This window comes from Grampus griseus (assembly GCF_964374135.1).
Source record: "Grampus griseus genome assembly, chromosome: 10".
In the NCBI taxonomy this organism is placed as follows: Eukaryota; Metazoa; Chordata; class Mammalia; order Artiodactyla; family Delphinidae; genus Grampus; species Grampus griseus.
Genome location: NC_139004.1, coordinates 101,291,466 through 101,318,566, shown reverse-complemented (window position 1 = coordinate 101,318,566; position 27,101 = coordinate 101,291,466). Strand labels below are relative to the sequence as shown.

At 54.1% G+C, this 27,101-nt stretch overlaps 1 protein-coding gene across 2 annotated transcripts in view; it reads right to left on the bottom strand.

Annotated features, from left to right (window-relative positions):
* Positions 1–5,164: 5,164 nt before the first annotated feature.
* WNT7A (Wnt family member 7A) overlaps positions 5,165–27,101 on the bottom strand; it is a gene marked incomplete at its 3' end in the record, with an annotated part of 65,411 nt that continues 43,474 nt past the window's right edge. Inside the window, exon 4 of one of the 2 annotated variants that reach the window (XM_082664013.1) lies at positions 5,165–5,644. In XM_082664013.1, the coding sequence (XP_082520139.1) occupies positions 5,165–5,644 (480 nt within the window). The remainder of the gene's footprint in view (positions 5,645–27,101) is intronic. The other variant, XM_082664014.1, reaches the window with a different exon arrangement.

Below are 27,101 nucleotides of genomic sequence, written 5' to 3'. Positions count from 1 at the left end.
GAAACATGTCACGGACTGGCTTGAAGCTGGCAGGGGACGGCTGTGCCTCAGGTGGAGAAAACTTTGTCCCAGGACTCTTCTGACCCGGGTCTTGCTGAGGGAGTCCCTTGAGTGGAGGGGCATGGGGCAGGGAGCGTGGGAAGATTGGGGGGTGGTCCCAGGCCTTCTGCCGGGGCACCCCCTGCAGAGTGGTGCAGGGCACAGCCCGTCCCTGCGGGGCCGTGGGAAGGCTCAGCTCCCTCCCTGGGGAGCCTTGAGCTGATTTTAAACTTTAGTCCAGGGGGCACGTGAGAGTGTGCACACGCACGCGTACTCACACATGTATGTCTGAACAACACATTAGCCTTGGTCATCCCTCTACTGTGCTTGCTGTGTGGTCTGGGGTAGAATCCTGCCTCTCTCTGGGCCTCAGTTTCTCTGTCTCTGAAACAAGAGATCTGGTCCGAGTCCGAGGCTGCACGCCGCCGACACAAATGCCAAGTTCAGCTTGCAGTCATGTTTTGCGCCATCCTCATGGTGTTTGTCAACATACAGAAAAAGTAGATTTTACTTTAAAAACCTAAATGTTCAGCCCTTCTTGAAAAACCAGAAGATCTGGCCACCGGGTGGCCCACGTTCCTATGTGGCCGCAACGGGCCTGTGCTGAGCGGCTCACTTCCCCCAGTTTTGTTACACCTGGGCCCCGGCATCTGAGTGTTCAGCACACAGTCCTGGGGCTTTCTAATTTTTGATTCAGCCTCTTATGATTTTGGCCTTTTTAAAGTCAGTTTTCTGGAATAGCCACTTTAGGAATAAACCAAAGAGGGGGAAAACACCTTTGCCCACCACAGAGCCAAATATTTATTACCATAAGCCATGTTTGAAGAATCTCATCATTATGGGAAGAATATAGTAATAGTAGTAGTGATAATTAATACTACTAATATTTAGCATTGATCCATTGCTCTGCCACTCAGAGGGCCGTGCAGTCATTACCGGGAGGGAGGACGTTCACAACAGCCCTGTGAGGGAGGGATTATTCTCCCCCTTTACAGATGGAGAAGCTGAGTCTCAGAGCACAGCTGAGCTGGGCACCTCGAGAGACAAGGCAGGCCCCAGGCTTGGGAACTAACAGTATTCTAAGGGGCCACGGGAAGCCTGGCAGCCGACCTGGTCATTCTTCTCAAAGGCCTGGTTGCCCTCATGCCACGCCCGCTCCTCACCTGGATTGAAGGGGAATCATGGGGTGATTTCTGATATCATGTTATGTGATTAGCATTAAATGGTCATCTGGGGAGTCTGGTCAGAAACTCCCCCATTCTCAGGGGCCACGAGACCAGGAGCAGAGGGACCACAGGATTGGGAAGTCTCTGCTCATGGTAGACACTGTAGGTTTTCCAAGGCAGAGATAAACTGAGACATGGGGTGGGGGGCTTCAAGAAACTTCTGTATGTTTTCTCCTCCCTTATCAGTCCACCCATCCGTCTACCCATCCACTGACCCACCCACCTACACACTCATCCTTTATCCATCCATCTATCCATCAACTTGTCCATCCACCCATCAACTCATCCATCCATCCACCTACCCATTCATCCATCCACCCATCCATCCACTTATCCACCAACCCACCCACCTACCCACCCATCCATTATCCATCCATCCACTTATCTATCCATCTATCCATCCACCCACCCATCCATCCATCCATCCACCCACACATTCATCCATCCATCCATCTACCCATCCACCAACCCACCCACTTACCCACCCATCCATTATCCATCCATCCATCCATCCATCCATCCATCCATCCATCCCTCCATCCCTCCATCCCTCCATCCCTCCACCCACCCATCCACTCACTCACCCATACACCTACCCATCTACTGACCCACCCACCTACCCACCCAACCATTATCCATCCACTTATCCATCCACCCATTCATTCACTCATGCATCCATCTACCCACCGATCCATCCATCCATCCATCTATCTACCATCCACTGACCCACCCACTTACCCACTCATGCATTATCCCTCCATCTATCCAACCATCCATCCACTAACTCATCCATCCATCTACCTATCCATTCATCCATCAACCCATCCACTTTCCCACCCATTCATTATCCATCCATTCATCCATCCACTGACCCACACACCTACCTACCCATCCACTGTCCATCCACCATCCACTCACTCATCCATCCATCCATCTACCCACCCACCCATCCATGCATCCACCATCCACTGACCCACCCACTTACCCACTATCCATCCATCTATCCATCCACTTATCTATCCACCCATCCACTTATCTATCCACCCATCCACTCACTCATCCATCCATCCATCTATCCATCTATCCATCTATCCATCCATCCATCCATCCATCTACCCACCCATTCATCCATCCATCCATCTACCCACCCATTCATCCATCCATCCATCTACCCATCCACCAACCCACCCACCTACCCACCCATCCATTATCCATCCACCCATCCATCTACCCATCCAGCAACCCATCCACTTACCCACCCATTCATTATTTATCCATCCATTCACCCACCCATTCATCCATCCATCCATCTACCCAACCACCAACCCACCCACCTACCCACCCATCCTTTACCCATCAAATTATCCATCCACCCATCAACTCATCCATCCATCCACCTACCTATTCATCCATCCACACATCCATCTACCCATCTACCAACCCACCCACTTACCCATCCATCCATTATCCAACCATCTATCTATCCACTTATCCATCCACACTCTCATCCATGTATCCATCCATCCGTCTACCATCCACTGACCCACGCATTTACCCCCTCATGCATTATCCATCCATCTATCCAACCACCCATCCACTAACTCATCCATCCACCTACCCATTCATCCATCAACCCATCCACTTGCGCACCCATTCATTATCCATCCATCCATCCACCCACCCATTCATCCATCCACCCATCCATCCACTGACCCACACACCTACCTACCCATCCATTATCCATCCACCATCTACTCACTCATCCATCCATCTACCCATCCACTTACCCACCCATTCATTATCCATCCATCCATCCACTGACCCACACACCTACCCACCCATCCATTATCCATCCACTCATCCATCCACTCATCCGTCCACTCATCCATCCATCCATCCACCGACCCACCCATCATTATCCATCCATCCATCCACTCACTCATTCATCCATCCACTCATCCCTTTACATGCCTACACATCCTGACACCCATGTAAAGAAGAAAAAAATGGTCCAAGGGAAGAAGTCAACCAACTGTCCAGCCATTTTATTTGTCCATGCTGTGATCCAGGCCCAGTGCTAACGTTGGGGAGTCCAACACAGCTTAGACACTGAGGGGCTCCCAGTGTGTGGGGCCATGGGGCTGTGGTCTCAGAGGTATCTGAGTTTCATCAGTGTCTATGGGCACGTAGTTCAGAGGTGCCATCTCTTGGTGGCTCAACACAATCACCAAAGGTCCTCGCTGTCTGCTTCACACCACGAGCTGTCAACCGCAAGCAGAGACAACCCGGGACCAGCAGATGCACGGGCACACAGCAACCTGAATCTCCCAGGCACATGGAGAGAGATACACAGATAGCTGTGTACATGCAGAAGCACACAAGACGTACACACATCAGCACCCGGGAGGTGCTCGAGGGTGCCGTCACATGGCAACCCCGAGCATCCTTAAAGTCTCTCTCTCTCTCTCTCTCTCACACACACACACACACACACACTCACAGGGAAATGCAAATGGACACACATTAGGACACCACACACTTCTGGAGGAGAGCTTTCCAGATTGAGAGGCACTCGATGTAGTTGGACCCAGTGTAGACCCAGGGATAACTGCCCTGGGTCTGTGACACCAACCAGCCATCCACTAACTCACTGCTGCTCGTGGGACCCCTCACCCCAGCTCTGCTGCCCCATAACTGAGGATACACGGCAACGGCAGGGCATCCTGGTGAGGAGCGGGCTCCCTTAGCTGGCTTCTGCTGAGTGACGATGACCTGTCCCTGTGATGGTCATGTGATGCCGAGGGCAGGAGCCTGCCCACTACATGGCTCAACTCGAGGTCACTGCTCAGGGACCCTGCTCAAAAGGCCTGAGCTCAGCAGGCTGTGGCCAGAGACCTGCTTCCTTCCTAGGGATACCGATGACACTGCAGCCCAGGCATCTGGGGCCACTTCTGCCCACAGAACTTGAGAACCCAGCCATGTGACGGTCCCCGTGGGGCTGACCCCATACCCAGACCTCGCCCCTCCTCACCCCAAAGGGAGTACTGGAATTAAGAAGAAGTACAAGCCATGGAATGATACAGGCAGACTCAATATAAATAAAATATTCATATAAAAATAGTCTCTTACAAAATATTCTCTCTTATCCAGTGGCTCACTTTCCAAAAGATGGAAACTGCTGGGAGTTTTAGTATTACCTTTCCTCTCTCTATATATTCCAAACTGGACTTTTCTAATGGTGACGTTTGAGCTGGGGAGGACTACAGGATGGGAAACGTATCCTGGAAAACGTCTCCATTTCTGGACCAGCTTAAATCTCTGGAGAATTAGCAGCAAACAGCAAAAAAATATAAGTGTGTGTGTATATGTCTACATAGGTATACAGGATGTCTGCCCTTGCACTTAAACATCTAGTGCGGCAAGGGGGTACTTGCGAAATCAACTAGTAGAAGTATCTGCAGAAAGAATCATTATGTACAGTTCTACTCAGCTCCTTGTCCTAGCGACAGAATTATCCCACAGGAAAGCAAGTGGTCCACTTTGATTGCAGAAAACGGATCCCGACGAGGTGGAAGGGTTCTTTTTAATTAAATAAATTAATATTATTTTTTATCAGAATAAATTGTTAAATATTGCTCTCTTGAGGCCCCGGAGTCCAGAGTTTCTGGTGCGAAGGCTCTGCTCCGGCCAAGGAGGCCCCAGGCAGCGTCTGGGGCCGAGGGAGCGGCGCTGGGTGTGGCGTGGACAACTCGGGGCCCTGGAGGGGTCCCCCGCAGGGGACCCCACAGCAGACAAGACAAGCTCAGCGCGGCTGCAGAGGTCTGGGCCGCGCCCGCGGCGTGGAGAGCGTCCGGTCCTCGCCGCCCCACATGCGGCCAGTGGGGCCGCCACCCCGCCGCTCACTTGCACGTGTAGACCTCGGTGCGCTCGCTGCACGTGTTGCACTTGACGTAGCAGCACCAGTGGAACTTGCAGTTGCACTGCCACACGCGGGCGTACTGGTGGGTGTTGTAGCCGCGGCCGCAGCACATGAGGTCACAGCCGCTGGCCTGGGGGGCCGTCTTGTTGCAGGCACGGCCCTGCGTGCCCACGCTGCCCGTCACCGGGTCCTCCTCGCAGTAGTTGGGCGACTTCTCAATGTACACCAGGTCGGTGTCCATGGGCTTGCGGTAGGAGAGTGGCTTCTTGATCTTCAGGAAGGTGGGCCGCTTGTTGCGGCTGGCGCGCACGGGCTCCACGTGAACAGCCTCGTTGTACTTGTCCTTGAGCACGTAGCCCAGCTCGCGGAACTGCGGCAGCGTGGTCCAGCAGGTCTTGGTGGTGCATGAGCCCGACACGCCGTGGCACTTACACTCCAGCTTCATGTTCTCCTCCAGGATCTGCGGGGGTAGCAGGGAGAGCACAGCGCGTCACTGCATGGCCGGCCGAGTGGGGCCCCTGGCCCGCCCGCCCCCTGCCCCGCCTGGCTGGGCTTGGCGTGTGTTTTTCTTTCTGGCGCAGGAAACTGAGACCTGGATTCGAACCACTCTCACCTGCAGCCTTTGTGCTGTGCCTTCCCCAGGACTCGCCTCCCCTCCCAGCCAGCCCACCCTGAGTGGTCCTCATGCCGGCGCTTACATAAGTTCAGGCCAGTCCAGACCACACATAGGTTCTCTCGGGGCTGCACAGGCTTAAAATCATTCTTGAACCAACATTTAAAAACCAGGAGACTTTCAAAGACAGACTGCCAGGTTTGTTGGCAAACAGAAAGGGCATCTGGCAACTCTGGAGTGATACTCAAATTATTTCATAACCAGTGCAGCTGGGCACTGACCTGCTGGCCACAGAGGCCAGCACGGCAGTCCTGCTGCATCTGGCTCCCCTCAGCCAGCATCATCGCATGGCATGATACCTGGAGTTCTATCAGCACCTGCCTCCCTCACGGGTCGGCATCCCTCAACTCGCCACAGTCCTTACCACTCCCTGTTGCTTCCCTGACCACAGGCTATGCTTTTTCAGAGGTCATCTGCTTTGATCACTTGTGGCAGCAACCTGAATCTCCCAGGCACATGGAGAGAGATACACAGATAGCTGTGTACATGCAGGAGCACACAAGACGTACACACATCAGCACCCGGGAGGTGCTCGAGGGTGCCGTCACATGGCAACCCCGAGCATCCTTAAAGTCTCTCTCTCTCTCTCTCTCTCCCTCTCCCTCCCTCTCTCTCTCTCTCTCTCTCTCTCTCTCTCTCTCTCTCTCTCTCTCTCTCTCTCTCTCTCTCTCTCTCTCACTCTCACACACACACACATACACACACCACACAGGGAAATGCAAATGGACACACATTAGGACACCATACCCTTCTGGAGGAGAGCTTTCCAGATTGAGAGGCACTGGATGTAGTTGGACCCAGTGTAGAGAGATGTCCACACTGCTATGGACATCTGAGTCTGGTAACCCTGACTCTGATTTCACCTTCCCTGACTCCCAGCCTGGATGATGTTTTCCTTCTTCTGAGTTCCCAGCACCTCTCAGGCATCATCACAGCATGAGGGGCAGCATTGTACAGGGAGTGAAAAGCAGAGATTTGGACCCTGGGTTTAAATCCCAGATCTAACATGAACCTGCTGTGTGCCCTCAGGCAACTTGCTTCAGCGCAGCTGCAGTTTCCCAACGTGCAGAACGGGGAGGATGATAGTACTTCATTATAATCGTACAATGAGATGCTGGACAGAAATGAGGATGAACTTCTAACACACAAGAAGCTCAGGTCTCTAAGATGTAATGTTGCATGAAAGAAGTTGGATGCAAAAGAGAATATACTGTGTGATTCCGCTGATAGGAAGTTCAAGGGCAGGCAAAGCTAACGACTGGTTTTCACTTAATCTTTATTTACATGTATAGGCAGTGCGCCAGAGATGGTCCACGTGCTGGATTTTGCTGACCCCTGCTTTGGAATATCCCAGCAATAAAAGAAGACACCATTTACCAAACCCCCCATCGTATAAGATATTTATATTGCTTTCAGGGTTTGTTTGTTTGTTTTCCAATTTTTCTCTTCCCTCCTTTCTTTCTGTTTTTTTACAAACTATATGTAATGTGTAAGGAGGTGTTTTTGGAACTAAAGCTTCTCCTACTTCCTCCTCATCTTCAGCCTGATTTCATCCTAATGGACACTTGCTGTTGTGTGCCAGGCAGTGGGATGGGGATGTATTAGTGAACGTGGTTTCTGGGTCACTTTCCTGCTTCTTCATCCAGACTGCCAAATTGCCTTTGCCTGTTACATAGTGAAAGAATAAGTGAATGAATGAGTAAGTGACTAGACATCTATTTGTCACCTGTGCACACCACACACTGGGTCCGTGCTTTTCTACGTGGCGTCTTATTTAACTCCATGGAGTTAGCGTGACTCCGTTGAACAAGGCAAAAACCGAGGCTCGGCTGACTCCTGGAGCGGGTCTGTGAGGTGTTCGGACACGAGGGTCTTACTGCCAAGGGGTGCGAATCGAGTGCTTGGTGGCTGCACACTTGCTCTGTGACCTTGGGATTGTCACATCCCCTTCTGCGGGCCTCAGTTGCCTTCAGTGAACGTGGAGTGAAGGCAATTCCATCTTTTCTGACAAAAGTTAGAGGGCTGGAACGAAATCAGATATCCCAAAATAGCCATTAGTTCTGCCTCTGGGTCTGGGCCTGTGCTGGTGCTGGGGACACAGAGGTGACAAGATAAGATTCCCGTCTCCAAGGATGGGCCCATGTCCAGGGTCCTCCCAACCCTGGATGCTCAGCTTCCAGGAGGAGGTGACCCGTGCTGGTCAGTATACTCAACAGAAGGGGAGACCACGGTGTCTGCACTTAAACAAGCCAGCGAGGCCGGAGCATCCCGAGTGTTTGGGGACAGGGATGGACTGCGGTCAGCTGAATGCCTGGTTCCAGGACACCTAGAGCGACAGAGCACATACTGTCCTGCAGCCTCCACACACGTGCAGCTGGTGGTGGGTGAGCAGCCCCCCAGATCACACAGATGTCCCTTTTGGTCATCAGTGAGGAGATAGTTCCCAAATGTGACCATTCCGTGTTGGTCTAAAAAGCGTGGGGAAGAGCGAGGGGCAGAGGTGTGATGTGTGCCGGGGGCAGAGTTGGGCAGGCGTGTCTGAGGCCGCACGGCCTGGCTGGTGGATCTTAGTGTGTCAGAGACTCCAACACGGATGCCTGGGGGCAGGGGGCATTGGGAACAGATTCTGACACTGAGTGTGGGTGAGGCCACAGAGCACCTGGAAAGCTGAGATGCACAGAGCTGTGACTCAGAAGTGTCCCTTCCAGGATGTGTGCCCTAGAGAATCATATGCTTGTGCGCACAGGAAACAGGTTCAAGAATGTTCAGAGCATCGGCGTTCATTGTGGCTCCAAACTGGGCGGGACCTGATGTCCATCCACGGTTAAATGGATAAGCGGAGGCGTGTGGGCTCAGCGGGACACTCGAGGGCAGCGACCATGACCAGCTACGGCAGCAGAGGTCAACCTCAGAAGTACAGTGGGGAGGGAAAGAGGCAATCGTGGATGATTTCCACAGAATGATTTCATGTGCACCAAGTTCAAAGGCGGCATAACTGGACTGTGTTGTTTAGGGGCACATACAGAGGCGGTGAGTGCAATGGAGAGGAAAGAAATGAGGGTCATAAATATCAAGGCAGTGGTTGTCCGTCGGGTAGGAGGTGAGGGGCTGTGGCGGGTGAGGATCACCCAGGGGGCGCCTGGGGTCCTGGCAATATTCTGTTCCTTGATATGAGTGCTTTAAAGTTATTCTTTTAAGTCCACGTGGATGATCTGAGCGCTTTTCTGCGTGTAAGCTGTACGTGCAATTTATAAAAATGCAGTGGGCACAGCAGCCCACAAGCACAAGAAAATACGCTCAGCATCATTCGCTCCAGGGAAATGCACGTCAGCAGCACAGTGAGACACCAGTTCGCACCCGCTGGGATGGCTACAAGGGGAAACACAGGTAGAACAGTTGCTGGCGAGGATGCGGAGAAAAGGGAACGAACCCTCAGACGCTGCTGGTGGGAATGTGGAATGCTGCAGCCCCTGTGGCAATGGCCCGGCAGTTCCTCAAAGTGTTGAACATACAGTTACCAAGTGACCCAGGGTTATGGTCGCAATGTCTGGGTCTCGCCCTCCCCACCCCTCAACTCATACGTTGAAATCCTAACCCCCAAAGTGATGGTATTTGGTGGGGCCTTAGGGAGGTTCTTAAATCATGAGGGTGAAGCCCTCGTGAATGGGATTAGTACCTCATAAAAGAGGCTCCAGAGAGACCCCAGCCCCTTCCAACTCGTGAGGACCCAGTGAGAAGGCCCCAGTTATGAGCCAGGAAGTGGGTCCTCATCAGGACTCAACCCTCATCTCGGGCTCCCAGCCTCCAGGACTGGGAGAGATCAATTTCTGTTGTTTCTCTGCCGCCCAGTCTGGGGCATTTTGTTGTAGCCACTCAGGCACACTAAGACACCCAGCAGTTCCACTCCTGGGCATATACCCAGGGGAAATGAAAACACACATCCACATAAAAAACTGATAAAACAAAGTTTATAGCAGCATTCTTTAAAATAGCCCCAAAGTGGAAACAACCCATATGACCACTGATGAACAGATAAATGAACCCAACTGATGAATAGATAAATGAAGTCCATCCGTTCAGCAGAATATTATTCAGCCATAAAAAGGGGTGAAGTGCCGACACCTGCTACACCATGGATGGACCTTGAAAACATCATGCTCAGTGAAAGAAGCCAGACACACAAGACCACATACTGTATAGCTGCGTTTATAGGCAATGCCCAGAAGAGGCAACTCTGTGGAGACAGACGGTAGACTAGTGGGCTGGGAGGAGGTTGGGGAAATGGGAAGAGACGGCTGAAGAGGGTGTAGGTCTCTTTTTGAGGTAAATTGATTGTGGTGATCGTTGCGCATATCTGTGAATATATTAGTGTTGACCTGTACGCTTTGAGTGAGGGCATGGTACAGTATATGAATTAGACTAATTAAGTTGGCTTTTTAAGAAAAAGTCCCTGGTAGGATGTCGTGAAGAAGCATTGGGTTGTATTTGTGCGTCTGTGACACTGAATGTGTCCTCGGTGGTGGCCCCTGAGCAACGAGCCCCAGGGCCAGGGCCAGGCGCCCAGGCTGGGCAGGCAGCTGCCTTCCTCTTCTTCTGTGGCCACCATGACCTGAGGCCGTGGCGGCATTTGTGTGGGCCCCTAATCAGATGACACGCAGCCCCTTCATGCCGCAAACTCTGCATCTTGAGAGCCTCAGTGATCACATTATGTCCGCATTAAGCTGGGCATAATCACAGCCGCCCTGGCCAGGGCTGGTCACCCAGATGGGCACCGAGCCCTTTGCCCAAAGCAGGGGACAACAGCAGAGGAAGTGGGTGGAACAGAGCCACGCTGTGCTCCCACCGTGAGGCCAGCTGGCTCCCAGCTTCCAAGCTGCCCAGGGGGACTTCCGGGGCACCCCCCTTACACTTGAAGAGCTTGGGACACGCCGAGCACCTGCTGTGTGCCGGCACCGTGCAAGGACTGGGGTCTCAGTAAAGTTAAGGCCACGAAGCTGCCGCCCTTGTAAAGAAGACATGCTGTGGGGAGAGGGGAGCAGGCACCCACTTCAGATAATAGAATAAGTGAGACGGAGAAGGTGGGAGAGGATCGGGGCTGGAGAGCGCGGGAGGAGGCAGGGGCGGCTACGTGACACTGATGGTAGGGGGACACCCGAGCAGAGGGCAGCACAGACCTGTCCCCTCGTTTCATCTCCACTTGAAAGATGGACTGAGGCAGGGCAAAGGGCCCGAGGCTTCTGCACAGGAGGGCAAAGGCCTTGCGGTGACCGGGCTACAGTGCAGGTGCCCAGGTGGCACAGGCAGGGGGGCCCATCCCAGAGGCTCTACCAACCATGTTAAGGAGGTGCGACTTTTTTTTATTATTCAGTGTTTTTTTGTTGAACTTTTAAGTTTTATATTTACGGAAAAATTGTGAAAATAGTACAGAGGATTCCCATACATCCTGTATCCGGTTTTGCCTATGACTAACATCTGACATTAGTGTGGTAAACGTAAACTTATTAGTGTGGTAAATTAATTAATTAGCTAATATTAATTTGCTATTATGAACTGAAGTCCATACTTCATTCAGATTCCCTTGGTTGATAAGGTGCGTCCCTTTCTGTTCCAGGATCCCATCCCGGCCACCGCACGGCATTTAGTCATCCTGTCTCCTTGGGCCGGGAGACGGGGTTTTACTGCGTGTGGACAGGGCAGCCAGTGCTGCCCGGAGCAGGATTTACGATTTTAGAAAGGCCTCACGTTGTCTGTAACAAACCCAGCACTCACGCTGGTGCTGGGGGACTGTGTGTGTGTGTGTGTGTGTGTGTTTGGGGGTGGAGGGTAATATGGGAAAGCTCTGTACCTTCTCCTCAGTTTTGCTGTGAACCTAAAACTTTTCTGAAAAAATAGTCTATTTAAAAAAAAATCCCAGGAGAGGAGGAGGGAGTTTTTCTGGAGTCAAGATTTGGTTGTTTCTGCAGCTGACCGGCTGGATGTCCTCACTGGGCCTGGGTTTCCCCATTTTGAACTCAAGGGTTTGAAGTAAATGATTTACGAGGCTGCTTCTGACTCTCTCTGAGAATCCTGACCTCATATCCACACTGCTTTTTAACCCAGACCAAGCGTTTTCAGAGCTCTGATGGCATCTGGTAGTCTGACACCTGCTGAGAGATGGGCATATCCATCCCATTTCACAGGTGAGGAAACTGAGTCTCAGAGAAAGGAAGGGACTTAAGACCACAGAGCAGGCTGGATCTCCTCCATACGTCTCTCCAGAGCACTCCCCACCCTTCCCCAGGAGGCTGGACCAGAGGGTGGCACCCCTGAGCTTGATCTAGTTCCCTGATGGCTATCGGTGAGTGGCCTGGCCCAGGGCACACCGGCCGAATGCAGCCGCGCCCCTTCCAGGTGGGTCTGGCCAGTGGAAGGCACTGGAGGGAGCCCTGAGGGCAGAGCAAAGTCCTGGTTAGTAGTCCTCCCGCTCCCCCCTGCTGGCCCACAGGGTGGCTGTGTTCCTCTAGCAGAGGTCATGGCTCCCACATCCTCTCTGTGAGTCCCCCTGGGTTCTAGCAGCCCGACCACCCTAAGGAGTAATGGGACCCCTGGCGCCAGCCCCAGGGTGCTGCACCATCCCCCTTGGTTCCTTTAACTTTGTCCTTTGTTTTATTAGCAACCTCTTCTTTACAAAACAGCTCTGTTGCAATATAATTCACATACCATACGATTCACTGTATTAAAGTACACGATTCAGTGGTTTTTAGTATATGCAGAGCTGTGCAACCATCACCACTAAGTTTAGAACATTTTCATCACCCCAGAAGAAACCCCATGGCCATCAGTAGTTGCTCCTGTTTCTCCCTTCATCTCAGTCCCTGGCAACCACTAATCTACTTTCTGTCTTTATAGCTTTGCCTGTTCCGGACATATAAATGGACTCATACAATATGTGGCCTGTTGTGTGTCCAGTTTCCTTCACTCAGCATAATGCTTTCAAAGTTCATCCATGGTGTAGCAGGTGTCAGCACTTCCTTCCTTTTTATGGCTGAATAATATTCCATTGTAGGGGTATGCCGCACTCTATCCACCCATTCATCAGTTGTTGGCCTGCAGTCTCTGTTTAAAACTCTCCCGAATTTCCTAGTCCGAATGTGCCTGTTGCGTGGGCCCTGACCCCGGCGCGGCACACCATTCCTCGTGGCAGAGCCAAGCACGAGCCCACCCTGGGACTCCCAGCCTGTCCTCTTTCCCCTTCGTCCACCTCTGGGCTCTGCACCTGCCGGCCCTTATCTGGAAGGCCAATCTTTACTGCCATTATAGAGGCTCAAACCAACAATTCCGCCACAGAATATGGACCCTCCGGGGAGGCTCATGCATGTGTAAAATGACAGCCTCAGAGAGGCATTATCTGAAATATCAGAAGGCCGAAAGGATCTACAGATCACCAGTGGGGACTGGTTCTACAAATCATGGTGCACCGATAGACTGGAATGTCCTGCGGCTGCCGGAGAGAGTGAGGCAGCCCTGCACTTTCTAGCGAGGTACACAGTGGGGAGAACAGAGGTGCAGGAGAGTATGCAGAGCAGGAGCTGTTTGTACGAGACAGAAAAGACCTGTGCGTGCGTGTTCCTAAGAACACAGAATAACATCCCTGGAGGAATACGTGAGACACTGGTAGGAGGAGCTGCCTCCGGGGAGGATACCAGGTATCAGGGCCCTTACTTTTCATAGGACTGTTCTTTGTACCATTTGAATATTCTACACTGTCAGAAAAAAAGTCACCTCCTCCACAAAGCCTTCCCTGATTGCCAGGGCAGTCGTTCACTCCCTCATGGTTTCCATAACTGTCCTGGGCTGTTGGGTAATTTTCACTTTGTCCCTGTGGTGACTGTCTACCTGTTAGCTTCCCCCATCAGGCCAGGAGCCCTCTGTGGTGGACATGGAGATATACCACCCAAACCCCCTTCAAGGGAGGTCTTGCTTCACAGCTACATGTAGAGATGTGCTGGTGAACAGACTCTCAAAAAAAAAAAAAAAAAAGCCCTGTTTTGTAGTGTTTGCCAATTCCTGTGGGATAAATCCTCCCACCATGGCCAATTTTAAGCTACCGGTGGTTTCCCAATCAGCTTGCAAATCTCTAATATTTATTTAATACTGCATCTTACGAGTGATAAGCCCTGGCACCAGCACACCATGGGACAGGGAAGGCTCCAGCTGTCAGATCCTGCAGGGTCTGTCCCAGCTCCAGATCCCTTCAGCCCTCTCTGGGGACAGAGAGAGGCAGGGGTCCCAAGGTCCGGACACTCCCACCGCAGCTCCAGAGCACCCACCGTGGCTTTGCAGGCCAGCATCACAACTGCACTTCTGCCCTGTCCTGCTCCTCCCACCCTCTTCACTGACCCCTAATAAACAGCTTAGACCGAACTTCATCTCGGCCTCTCCTCCTGGAGAACCCTACCTGTGACACTCCTGGGGGGCTGGGGACATTCCCCTCCACCTCCTAGCCCCGGGCAGAGAGCCTGGCGTAGAACAGGTGCCGGCCAACTGCGAGGGGAAAGAAGGACCTACTGTGTGTCTGCTCTGATGTGCATTCATTCACTTGCTCACTCATTTTGCACTGAGCACCTACTGTGTGCTGCTGGCATCACTCCTGCTGTGGAGGCCCTGGGAGGACCATGATACAAACAGATGCTGCCCCTGCCTTCTCTGAGCCTGCAGACCCACACCAGAAGCAGCCATGGAATTAATACTCCCCCCAAATCTAATTACAAGTTGGTGAGTGCTGTGAAGGAGTGACACAGAGAGCGAAGAAAACTTGACCCAGGAGGAGCTGCTCTGTTTGCAGCAAGGGCCAGATACCAGGAAGGACATATTAGAATGAGCTAAACTCAAGACCATACAATGGAGAAAAGACAGGCTCTTCAATAAACGGTGCTGGGAAAACTGGACAGCTCCATGTAAAGGAATGAAATCAGAACACTCCCTAACACCATACACAGAAGCAAACTCACAATGGATTAAAGATGTAAATGTAAGACTGGATACTGTAAAACTCTTAGAGGAAAACATAGGCAGAACATTCTAGGACATAAATCACAGCAAGATCCTTTTTGACCCACCTCCTAGAGAAATGGAAATAAAAACAAAAATAAACAAATGGGACCTAATGAAACTCAAAAGCTCTTGCACAGCAAAGGAAACCAGAAACAAAACGAAAAGACAACCCACAGAATGGAAGAAAATATTTGCAAACGATGCGGCCGACAATGGATTAATCTCCAAAATTTACAAACAGCTTATGTGGCTCAATATCAAAAAAACAAACAACCTAATCAAAAAATGGGCAGAAGACCTAAACAGACATTTCACCAAAGAAGACATACAGATGGCCAAGAGGCACATGAAAAGATGCTCAGTGTCACTAATTATTAGAGAAATGCAAATCAGAACTCCAGTGAGGTATCACCTCACACCAGTCAGAATGGGCATCATTAAAAAGTCTACAAACAAATGCTGGAGAGGGTGTGGAGAAAAGGGAACCCTCTTACACTGTTGGTGGGAATGTAAACTGGCGTAGCCACTATGGAGAACAGTATGGAGGTTCCTTAAAAAACTAAAAATAGACCTACCACACGATCCAGCAGTTCCACTCCTGGGCATATATCCGTAGAAAAACATGGTTCAAAAGGATACATGCACCCCAAAGTTCACAGCAGCACTATTTACAATAGCCAAGACCTGGAAGCAACCTAAATGTCCATCGACAGGAATAGATAAAGAAGACGTGGTACGTATATACGATGGAATATTAGCCATAAAAATGAATGAAATAATGCCATTTGCAGCAACATGGATGGACCTGGAGATTATCATACTAAGTGAAATAAGTCAAAGACAAATACCATAAGATATCACTTATATCTGGAATCTAAGATGATACAAATGAACTTACAAAACAGAAACAGATTCACAGATTAGAGAATGAATTTATGGTTACCAGGGGGGAAGGACAGATTGGGAGTTTGGGACTGACATGTACACACTGCTATATCTAAAACAGATAATCAACAAGGACCTACTATACAGCACAGGGAACTCTGCTCAATATTCTGTAATAACGTAAATGGGAGAAGAATTTGAAAAAGAACAGATACATGCATATGTATAACTGAATCACTCTGCTGTACACCTGAAACTAACACAACATTGTTAATCAACTATACTCCAATATAAAATAAAATTTTTTTTTAATTCAAACTTGGAATAATATTTTTTAAAAAATTTCTATGGAACCTGAGAAAAGTGAAGAAACGTAAAAATGTAAAGGAAAAGAAACTAAAATCTTTCTAAATAAATACCTGACATTAAAAAAATAAAATAAAATCGATAACCAACAAGGACCTACTGTATAGCACAGGGAACTCTGCTCAATATTCTGTAATAACCTATGTGGGAAAAGAATTTGAAAAAGGATACATGTACATGTATACGTATAACTGAACCACTTTGCTGAAACTAATGCAACATTATTAATCAACTATACTCCAGTATAAAATAAAAATTAAAAAAAAAAAAAGAATCAGCCAGACTTAGGGGGATGGGGCAATGGCAGTTCAAACCAGGGAAGAGCACACGCCAAGGCCCAGAGGTGGGAGGGATGCAGCCCGACCCCGAGAGGAACGGAGCAGACACGGCTGGGGCCGTGTGAGAAGAGATGGAGCGGGGAGGCGGCAGGGCTGGACGCTCAGGGTAGGGATGCACCTGGAGTACCTGTGAGCCAAGGGGCTTTCGTGCAGGGAGTGATGAGGTCTGACTGATACTCTGAAAGATCGTGCCAAAGAGAGTGGAAATTAGGTCAGAGAGTCAGAGTGGCAGGATGGAGATCCAGAGGGAATGTTCCCATCACCCAGGCCAGAGATGACGGCAGCTCCGATGAAGAGGGTGCAGTGGAGGGAAGAGAAGGCAATACTCAGTGGGGGAGGATTGCGGGGCCCAGGGGTGACTCATGGGCCTCTGATGGATACGGAGGCCGTGCACTGAGACGAGGGACCGGAGGAGGGTCCAGGCTTGGGGAAGGGCTTGTGTTGAGGGTGTGATGAGAAAATTGGGGGCACAGTGAGTGGCCGGGAAAAGGGGCCTCTCGGGGAGCAGAAGGGTCTTTTGGTGCCACTGAAATCTGGCCCCAGCCAGCTTGGGTGTCCACAGTGGATAATCCCAGTCAGGATTCAGTCACTTCCAAAGACTAAATGAAACGTGTGGTTGAAAACAGCCAGAAGTAGGACGAACACCTATAATTTTTGGTATTAAAAAAAAAAAAAAGATTGCGGAAGCACAAGATAGGAGAGACTGAGAAAGATGGAAAGCTTTAGCTGACCACCAGAGCACTATGAACTCAGAGGCTGCGAAAAAGCCAACCATCTGAAGCCATATTAACAGAGGTCTAGCGCTCACAACACCAGAGGAGATGGTCTTGCTCTATCGTTTCCAGAACTGGGCTACGCCCCAGCAGATGGACAGAACCAGAGCACACGTGGAGGGGAAGGGACGGGAGAGCCCAGGCTAAAGGAGCTGGAGCTGTCCCGCCTAGCGAAGGCAGTGTCTGGGGTCCTGATCACCGCCCCATACATCCTGCAGGCCTGTCCTGGGGCAGGGTGAATAGGAGGGACTGTGTCTGTTCCGAGGACAGGACTGGGACCCCAGCTGGAGGGCAGTCATAAGGCAACAGATCCCAGCTCAGTGAGATGCCAGCCGTCCCCACTAGGCTGACCAGCACTGGAGGGGCCGCCAGGGGGCGGGGGGGGTGCTGGTGAGCACCTGTCCTGGGAGGGTGTGGGGTCTGCAGTGGGGATTCCTGAACCAGGTGGGGCAGGGCTGCTCTCACCCTGCTTCTCTGTCCCCCAGCCCAGCCCCAAACCTGTCTGGAGCAGTAGGAAGGATTTTCTGCATCGCTGGAGGGAAGAAAATCAATCTCCTTCTGACAGGTCCCCCAGGAAGTGCCAACAATGTACCAGGTGCTGCCCAGAGCCCAGAATTACCAGGGCGGGGCTCCCACGCCTGGGAGAGGCCTCCGGAGAAACTTGGCTCCAGAAAGATTCCTGATTCATTACACCCAACAGATACCATCAAGGTTGGCCTCCTGGGCTGTCCAAACTCTCGGGGCTGCCCAGATGATCTAGGGGTGAACTTACTGGAGGAGGAGGGGTTCTCAGGGGAGGGAGGTCAGACAGCGACCTCTGGCTCCCACACGTCCCCGCCACATGGTGCTCCTGGGAGCAGGAGCCTCTGTCACCTGCCACAGCATTCTGAGAGGCATCTGAGTATTAAAGCCAAAAGCTGTTGGCCAGTGTTGAATTCCACCGCCTCCCTTCACCTCTCCGCCAAACTGCAGTCCCCAGGAAAAAAACAGCCCAGGAGGATTTCCACCTCAGGGCAACCGGTCCTCCTACCTGCCCTCCTCCAGGAATGCACCTCCATTCATCCCGGCATGGCCCAGTCCATCCCAGCCTTTCTAGGGCCTCGGCAAATGCCACCTCTTCCTCAGAGTGCCCTGCCCGCGCCCCGCCTAGCCCCAGGAGGACTCCTCCAGCACGGACCTCTCCCGACCTCTCCCACTCCTGACGCCCTTCTCTTTGTGCCTTGTTTTACAGCGAGCGCAGCTGGGCCTCCGAGTTCTGCAAACTCTGACTCCTCGGTGAGCCTTTCCCCAGCCGCAGATGCTAAAGCAGTCCCACAGGTCATCACCCCCAGATCCTACGGGTCATCACTCCCAGTTCCCACGGGTCACCACTCCCAGCTCCCACCGGTCATCACACCTAGATCTCCCTGGTCATCACCCCCAGATCCCACGGGTCACCACCCCCAGTTCCCATCGGTCATCACCCCCAGTTCCCACAGGTCATCACCCCCAGTTCCCACGGGTCACCACTCACAATTCCCACCAGTCATCACTCCCAGTTCCCACGGGTCACCACCCCCAGTTCCCACCGGTCATCACTCCCAGTTCCCACCAGTCATCACCCTCAGTTCCCACGGGTCATCACCCCCAGTTCATACGGCTCATCACTCAGATCCCACGGGTCATCACCCCCAGTTCCCACGGGTCACAACTCCCAGTTCCCACTGGTCATCACTCTCAGATCCCACGGGTCATCACTGCCAGTTCCTACGGGTCATCACTCCCAGTGCCCACCGGACATCACCCCCAGATCCCACGGGTCATCACCCCCAGTTCCCACGGGTCACCACCCCCTGTTCCCACGGGTCATCACCCCCAGTTCCCACGGGTCACCACCCCCAGATCCCACGGGTCACCACTCCCAGTTCCCATGGGTCATCACCCCCAGTTCCCATGGGTCATCACTCCCAGATCTCACTCGTCATCACCACCAGTTCCCCCCAGTCATCACCCGCAGTTCCCACCGGTCATCACCCCTAGATCCCACGGGTCATCACCCCCAGTTCCCACGGGTCATCACTCCCAGATCCCACAGGTCATCACCCCCAGATCCCACAGGTCATCACCCCCAGTTCCCACGGGTCATCACTCCCAGATCCCACAGGTCATCACCCCCAGTTCCCACCGGTCATCACTCCCAGATCCCACAGGTCATCACCCCTAGTCCCACCGGTCATCACTGCCAGTTCCCACCGGTCATCACGTCCAGATCCCACAGGTCATCACCCCCAGTTCCCACCGGTCATCACTGCCAGTTCCCTCTGGTCACTGCTAGGTATGAGCTGGTGACTCAGGCAAGTCAGGACGAATCAGAGTGAGTCCTGGGGATTTGGTGTGAAGAGAAGTCAAGAACTATTGGTAATTTCCTGCCAGAGGAACAGGATGGGATACCGAGGGCAGAGCTGTGGACAGCTATGGACAGGCATCTCGCAACGATGTGGGTCTAACTAAGAAAGCAGAGCTGAGAAACAGAGAATGAGGGGTGTGTGGACTTGGTTCCTGGGAGTATCATTTGTACCCTGGATCAAGCTGGCCCTGAATCCATTAACTCAGGACCATTTGGTTCCATGAACTAACGAATTTCCTTTGTTTTTAAGCTGGCTTGAGTTGGGTTTGTCCTTTATGCATTAAAATGTCCTAACTGTCCCAGAGGTCCTTTCGTCTGTGCAGTAAGATGTTTTACATAGACCCAAGAGCCAGTCCTTACTTCATGGGTTTGAAGTCACAGCAGGAAGCAGATCTGAGGGCCTTGGGGAGACCAGGCCCTGAAGGTGGAGGCTGCGGGTTAGCTGGGCATCTGCTGCTCTGTCCGTCTGACCCCCCCACTGTTGGCCAGCCTGACTCTTCTGCAGGGAGAGGTCAGTTCTGGGCCGTGTGCACCCCAGCTGGTGAGCAGTGACCCAGGCAGTCAGAATCAGTCTCAACATGGCAGCACACTGTGACAAAAGGCAGCCTGAAGCAGGGGAGAAGGCACCAGTGTCAGAGCCAGGCAGCCCAAGAACCTGCTTCGAATCCCACCTCTGGGCACCACACGCTGGTGATAGCAGAACTAGCCAGAGGGAACAGGGCACACCTCCTGTCTGGCCCTCCACGGCCTAACCACAGCTTGCCTGCTGCTGACCACAGAGGCTGAAAACACAGGGAACTACCTGATAAAAAGAGAGACCTGAGAGAGCAACTTCTTGTTTTCCGTCTTTGTATGCTGTGGTGTGAAAGCGTGATTCTGGGAGCTTAGGCAGCCATATTGTGATGCCGAGGCAAGAGAACCAGAGGCCAACAAGGTGACAATCTGCAGACGGGAGGATGGGAAACAGCTTGGGCCTCGAAGAGATTGTTGAACGTCTGAAAGAAACTACATCCAGATTTTCATTTTGTAAGAAAAAGCCAGCTCCTATCAATGAAGCCACATCTGGTTAAGCATTCTGTTACTTGGCACCCAAGCCTCTTCAGTGATCTGCTCCTTGTTGTAAAGTAGGAGCAATTCTTTCCTCAGAAGAAATGGTGGGGATTAAGGAGAGAAGGGCTATCAGGGCCTGGTGTGGCGCATCTCACACTATAGGCCCCTAACCCGTGAGTTCTTCCCGTTTCCACACAACGAATGCTGGGGGTGCCGGGGTGAGCGTGGCGTGGTGCTGGAGGGGCCGGGGGCAGGGTTATGGGGTGGAAGGAGCTGGCAGGCGCTGGTTCTGCTTCTGCCTCCACATTGCTGTGTGGCTGCGGGCAAGGCCCTTTCCTTCTCTGGGCCCCAGTTTCCCCTGCCTGTACAATGAAGGCGCCGGAGGGGGATTTCCAAGAGAGAAGACAGTGACACAGAAGGACAAGGAGGGCACATTCTCCCAGACGTTGCCGGGTAGGAGTCGACCTCTGGGTAGTGCGGTAGTGCAGAGACATGAGGAAGTGACCGTCCCCCCGGGGCCACCGTGAGTGGCCAGTGGGCCCCCTGAAGCAGCTCGGCCCGTCGCCCTGCCTCCTGCCTCCTCCCACACGCAGATGCCTGTCCTGTTGTGACCCGCACCCGCAGCTCCTGCGGCGCGTCTGCGCTGCTGCCACCTGCACGGGAGAGCCTCCACGGTCACCTCCTCCTCCCTCACCCCATCTGCCCCACTCCCGGCAGCATCCTTGCCCGTCCGTGTTACCGCTGTGCCTTCTCCCGCTCTCAGCTCCCAGCCACCCTCCCCCAGCAGGAAACCTGGCTCCCGAACCTTCTCCAAACCCACTCTCCACCTGACCCGAGGCAGCCAGGCCACCTGGGAGAGGCGGCACCAGCAGGGAGAACACAGAGAGCAGGAGGCAGATCTGCTGGGTGCCGAGGCCTCCTCCTCCGGGGCTGTGTGGTTTCCACAGGAGGCCCTGCCTGGGCTAGACTCAGGGGACGCGGGCAGGAGGTGGTCCCCGCGTCCCGCTACTTTCCTCTTCCAGGGCTCCCGGCCCCAGCTGCCCGTGACCCAAACCACCTGCAACAAGAGGCCAGCACTGGTCCTTCGTCCTGTGTGTGTGACACGAGGTGTCCCTCGCTGTGCACGTGCTATGGCCATGCCCTGTGCTGGGCCCCTCATGCCATCTGCCTAAGGAGCCCCACAAGGTGGGGGCCATGCTGGAGTCAAGGCTGAGGGCCTGGATGTGCTGGGCACCTCTGTGCCCCCTTCTCCGGCCCTGGAGGCTCACCTGTGTACCCTGCGCCCACAGGCTTCCCGTGCTCCAGCGTCTGGTCAGGCCCAGCCGGCAGTGGGGAGCAGGGAGTCCTGCAAGAGACTGGACGGCAGGAGGAGAGAGGGGCAGGGACATCTCTTCCCTGGATCCCCTCTCTGTAGGGCCACGTGGTGGCCGTTACCCCGTTCCTCTACCTGGGGCCACGGCTCCCGCCAGGTGGCCCCTCTCCTCCAGCTGCTCGCCCTCCAGTCCACAGCTCCCCTCTCTGCCCCACAGGCCCCAGGCAGTACGAGCTCCCCACGGCTGCCAGCCCCAGGTGCTGCAGCACCCCTCGGAGGACAGCCTGGATGCTACGTATGCCCTGTAAGTAACCCCTTCGTTCAAGTTCCTTCCGTGATCCCAACTGTGCCACTGACCAGACCCCGGCTGGGACACTGGGTGAGTGCCACCCCTCCACTGGCCTCGGTTGTGTCTCCTTGTTCAACAGAACACATCCAGTGGTGGCAGCATCAGGACCCAGTGACCAAAGGCATGGTGCCCGGCCGGAGGAGCCCTCAGGAAGGGCAGCTGTGTCATTATGGTGGTTAGATTACTGACGGCACTGCATGAACTCCCTGTGTTCTTGGATAAGAGTAGAGACAGCTGCTCACACAGAGGCCCATGCCTGCTCCACGCCAAACTGCCCTGTGTCATAACTTCCTGTCTGCACACCCATCCCTCCCGCCAGGCCGTGAGCCCCACGAGGGCAGGAACCGTGCCCAACTCCAATAAAAGCCACTGACAGCATCAGCTGGCATTCCAAGCTCTTAACAGACAGCAACTCGCTGAATCCGCACAGTAACCCTATGAGGCAGATTTATCCCCATCATCCCCATTTTACAGGTGAGGAAGCTGAGGCACCAGGGGCCACAGACGGGAAGTGCTGGGCTGGTATGTGAACCCAGGCAGTCTGGCTGTAGCACTACGGAATGCAGCTGAACAGAAGGAAGGCAGGTGTGCCGGGATGGCGTTGCTCCCCCAGGCCACGGTCACAGGACTGGAGAGTGCTGTGGACGCCATGGTGTCCCCCCAGGTCCTCCTCCAGGACCACGCACTCGCTGCCTGGCTGCCCGGAGTGTCAGCCGCTGACACCCTCAGCCGCATCCCTCCTGGAACCGTCCTCCCATCACGGGAGCAGCCTCACCCGCGGTCATGGCCCCTCATCAGGGCAGCCCCGGGAGTGAGTGGCCTGGCCCAGGCCACTTTGCTCTGCCCTGAGGGCTCCCTCCAGTGCCTTCCACTGGCCAGACCCACCTGGAAGGGGCACGGCTGCATTCAGCCGGTGTGCCCTGGGCCAGGCCAATCCACTGGCTGATGCTGGGGACAACTCTAAAGGGCCATTCCAGCCCAGAGCCACTCATCGGACCAGCTGAAGCCTCTGTAGCTGCTGCATCACAGCCCAGCTTTGTTCCCACTTCCTGGGAAATGCCCTGCATGCAGCGGGCCTTTCCAAGGACGTTGACCTAAGACAACGTGGAAGCCAGCGGGCAGGCAGCCGTGGACACTGCCCTCACAGAACGTACACAGGAGACGCGAGGTGTGAGCGCCGCCCTGGGAGGGGGCTGCAGGCTGGGGGCCCAGAGCTGACAGCACCGCCCCTGCTCTCCCGCTGCCCCCGCCCCTCTTCCTCCTCCACCTGCCCTCCTCCTGCACGTCCATCCATCGTGAGCAGAAAGCTACCTTTCTTTCAGCTGCAGCTGTATTCCTCTGGGCAACTCAGATGAAAGAGGGGAAAAGACAGCTTTTTTTTTTTTTAGTAAACATTTGGAGTATTTTCTTCTTGGTCACATTCTTTGAGTCACACTGGATGCACCGACTTCAAGCAAGTATTCCTGTCTGCCTCGGGTGGGGATGGCAGGGGAAGCTGCGTTCCACAGAACAAGGCCGCTGGAATGCAGCTGGGTTAGCCCGACGGCACGGGAGGCGTGGACTCCGGCCAGGGCCTCAGGAAAAAAAGGGGTGTCAACCCCATCCCGAGGGACAAGCTTCCTGGTTTAGACTGAGACCTCCTGTAAGGAGTGTTCGCCAGATCACGGCTGCTCGAACACTGTCTCTGGCTCCCAGTCTTCCGGGGGTTGAAGCCCAGAGTCCGTGGCCTGGCTCTCGAGGCCTCCACGAACTGGCCTCTGCCACCCCCGGGGTCTCGGGGGAACCGTTTCTTGGGGACCGACACCCCTCACCCCCAGACTTGTGTCTTTCTTGACGTGACTCTCACAGTCACCACCCCCGACACAAGCTCACACACAGATTCTTGGATGGTGGAAGCCAGCAGGGGGGGTCCCCATGCGGCCCCCCAGGGCCTGGGCAGCCTCTGCTGTGCTCGCCTGTACCCGGGGCCAGCGCGGCCCACTGTCAACGTGGAACAGACAAGCCCCACGGGCAACCCTGCCCCAGCCCAGCCCTGCCACCGCGCTGGCTGCGGCTCTCTCACCTGGGGGTGGCCTCTGACGGGGTCTGCCGCCCTGGAGTGTGGACTGCGGACTGAGTGAGGCAGTCAGGGACCCCAACTATCGCCTGAGGGGCAGGGAGGCCAGCGGGAGTAGGTGGAGCTATCAAACACAGGCCCCTCCCGACCTCTGACGCATCAGCGGGTTGGCCTTGGCATTCATTCATTCATTCATTGACTCACTAATTCATTTTTCTACCACATGTTAATTTAATCCCTGGCCTGGGTGGGCCTGAGGTTGGTGGCCAGGTGGCAGAAAGAGGCCAGGCCCCTGCTCTCTGGAAGCTTACGCTCTTGGGGGATAAGGCAACCATGCATCCAAATGTCACATGGGCACGAGGCCAACGCCAGCCTCCACCATCAGCGGCTCTGAAGGAAAGTGCGTACCTGCCCCTCCTGTGGTCACAGTCCCCCAGCGGTCCCCCGCTCCACAGCCCAACTGGAAAATGTTTCCAAGACAATGGAAGAATCTGAGTCAGGTGGGGTGTTACAAAGCCCTGAGGGACTGTTCACGTTGCTCTGAGTACTAACGCTGCCACTGTTATGTTCTTAAAATCCTTATTGATTAGAAATACACAGTAGGTGAAATAACATCTTGTTGGATTCGCCCCATACCATTCCAGTTTGTGGGAGCTTCGGCGTGGAGACTAGAACAATGCTGATGGCTGCTGGCCAATGCTGGGGTTCTGTGCTGGGTCCGAGGGGTCCCGTATCCCTCTCCACCTACACCCCGTGGTCCCGTACATCGTCCTCTCTCCACCTACACCCCATGTTCCCGTACACCGTCCTCTCCACCTACACCCCATGTTCCCGTACACCGTCCTCTCTCCACCTACACCACATTGTCCCATACACCGTTCTCTCTCCACCTACACCCCATGGTCCCTTACGCCGTTCTCTCTCCACCTCCACCCCGTGGTCCCTCACACCTTTCTCTCTCCACCTACACCCCGTGGTCCCATACACCGTTCTCTCTCCGCCTACACCCCATGTTCCCGTACACCGTCCTCTCCACCTACACCCCATTGTCCCATACACCGTTCTCTCTCCACCTACACCCCATGGTCCCTTACGCCGTTCTCTCTCCACCTACACCCCGTGGTCCCTCAAACCATCCTCTCTCCACCTACACCCCATGGTCCTGTACAGTGTTCTCTCTGCACCTACACCCCGTGGTCCCGTACAATGTCCTCTCTCCCACTACATGCCGTGGTCCCGTAAACCGTTCTCTCTCCACCTACACCCCGTGGTCCCGTACAGTGTTCTCTCTCCACCTACACCCCATGGTCCCTCACACCGTCCTCTCTCCACCTACACCCCGTGGTCCCGTACACCGTCCTCTCTCCACCTACACCCGGTGGTCCCGTACACCGTCCTCTCTCCACCTACACCCCGTGGTCCCTCACACCGTTCTCTCTCCACCTACACCCCATGGTCCCTCACACTGTTCTCTCTCCACCTACACTCCACGGTCCCTTACACTGTTCTCTCTCCACCTGCACCCCCTGGTCCCTGCTACCTCTTTGGCCTCATCCCCTATACCTTTGTTCACTCCACCCTAATCGCCATGGGCTCCTTGCTGCTCCTCCAACACACCAGGCATGCTCCTGCCTCAGGGCCTTTGTACAGCTCTCCCTCTGCCTGGAACTCTTCCCCACCCTCTCCATGGCTCCCGCCCTCCTTTCCTAGGGGCCTTTGCTCAAATCTCACCTTTGCAGGGACTCTCCCTGACCCCCGCCCTGGTTCGTTTTGCTCCCCACGGGCATCGGTATCTGACATAGCACACATTTCTGTCTTCGGTTTCTCTTGTCTCCTACCAGAATGCCAACTGCCCAAGGGCAGGGCCTCGGTTTGTCTGCTCCTGCCGTGGCCCCAGCACTCTGACTGGTGTCCAGAGCACAGCCAGTGCTCAGCGAATACTTGCTGGGTGAATGGCTGAGAGCAGGAACAAAGGAGCCCGACTGGAATGAGGAGGTGAGGAAATAATCCCTGAGCTGAGACAGGACCTGAGGAGGGCCAGGCTGGACAGAAAGCAGGAAAGGGCAAGCCGGGCAGAGGGACCGGCACGGGAGAAGGGCAGCGCGGAAGGGAGCAGGGGGAGGCCAGAAACGGGAAGGAAGCCAGCCGTCGGGGGGAGGGCCGACCCGCTGCCAGACAGGACGGGGTACTTGGCACTGCAGAGGCTCCCTCAGGCAGCCACGTGGGGGACAGACCAGAGGCCCGAGCAGGTGCGGGAAGAAGTAGGACAGTGGCTCAGCCAGGCAGAACCACAGATGGGGAGCAAGGAAGCACAGAAGCCGGAGGCCCGCTCGCCACTTTCCAGGGGCAGCCCCCGCGAACCAGCTGACGGAGGCCGAGCCAGTGTCCACGGCACCTGCTGGGCTGCAGGGCTCTGGCCAGCCCCACGGGGATGCAGAGCCAGAGTGCTCAGGGCGCAGGTCCCGCCTGCATCTGTCCAGACCCTCCTCCTCTCTTGACCCAGAGACATGGCTTTTTCAGGGACAGCCCTGAAGAGGATGGACTTCAAGGATGTGTGGCACTGACCACAGCGCGGCACAACAATCAGACCAGAAACACGCGTCCAGAAACACACAAAACTTGTCCATGCGTGTTCACAGCAGCACTATTCAAACAGCCAAAAGGCGAAACAACCCAAATGTCCATCAACGGATGAA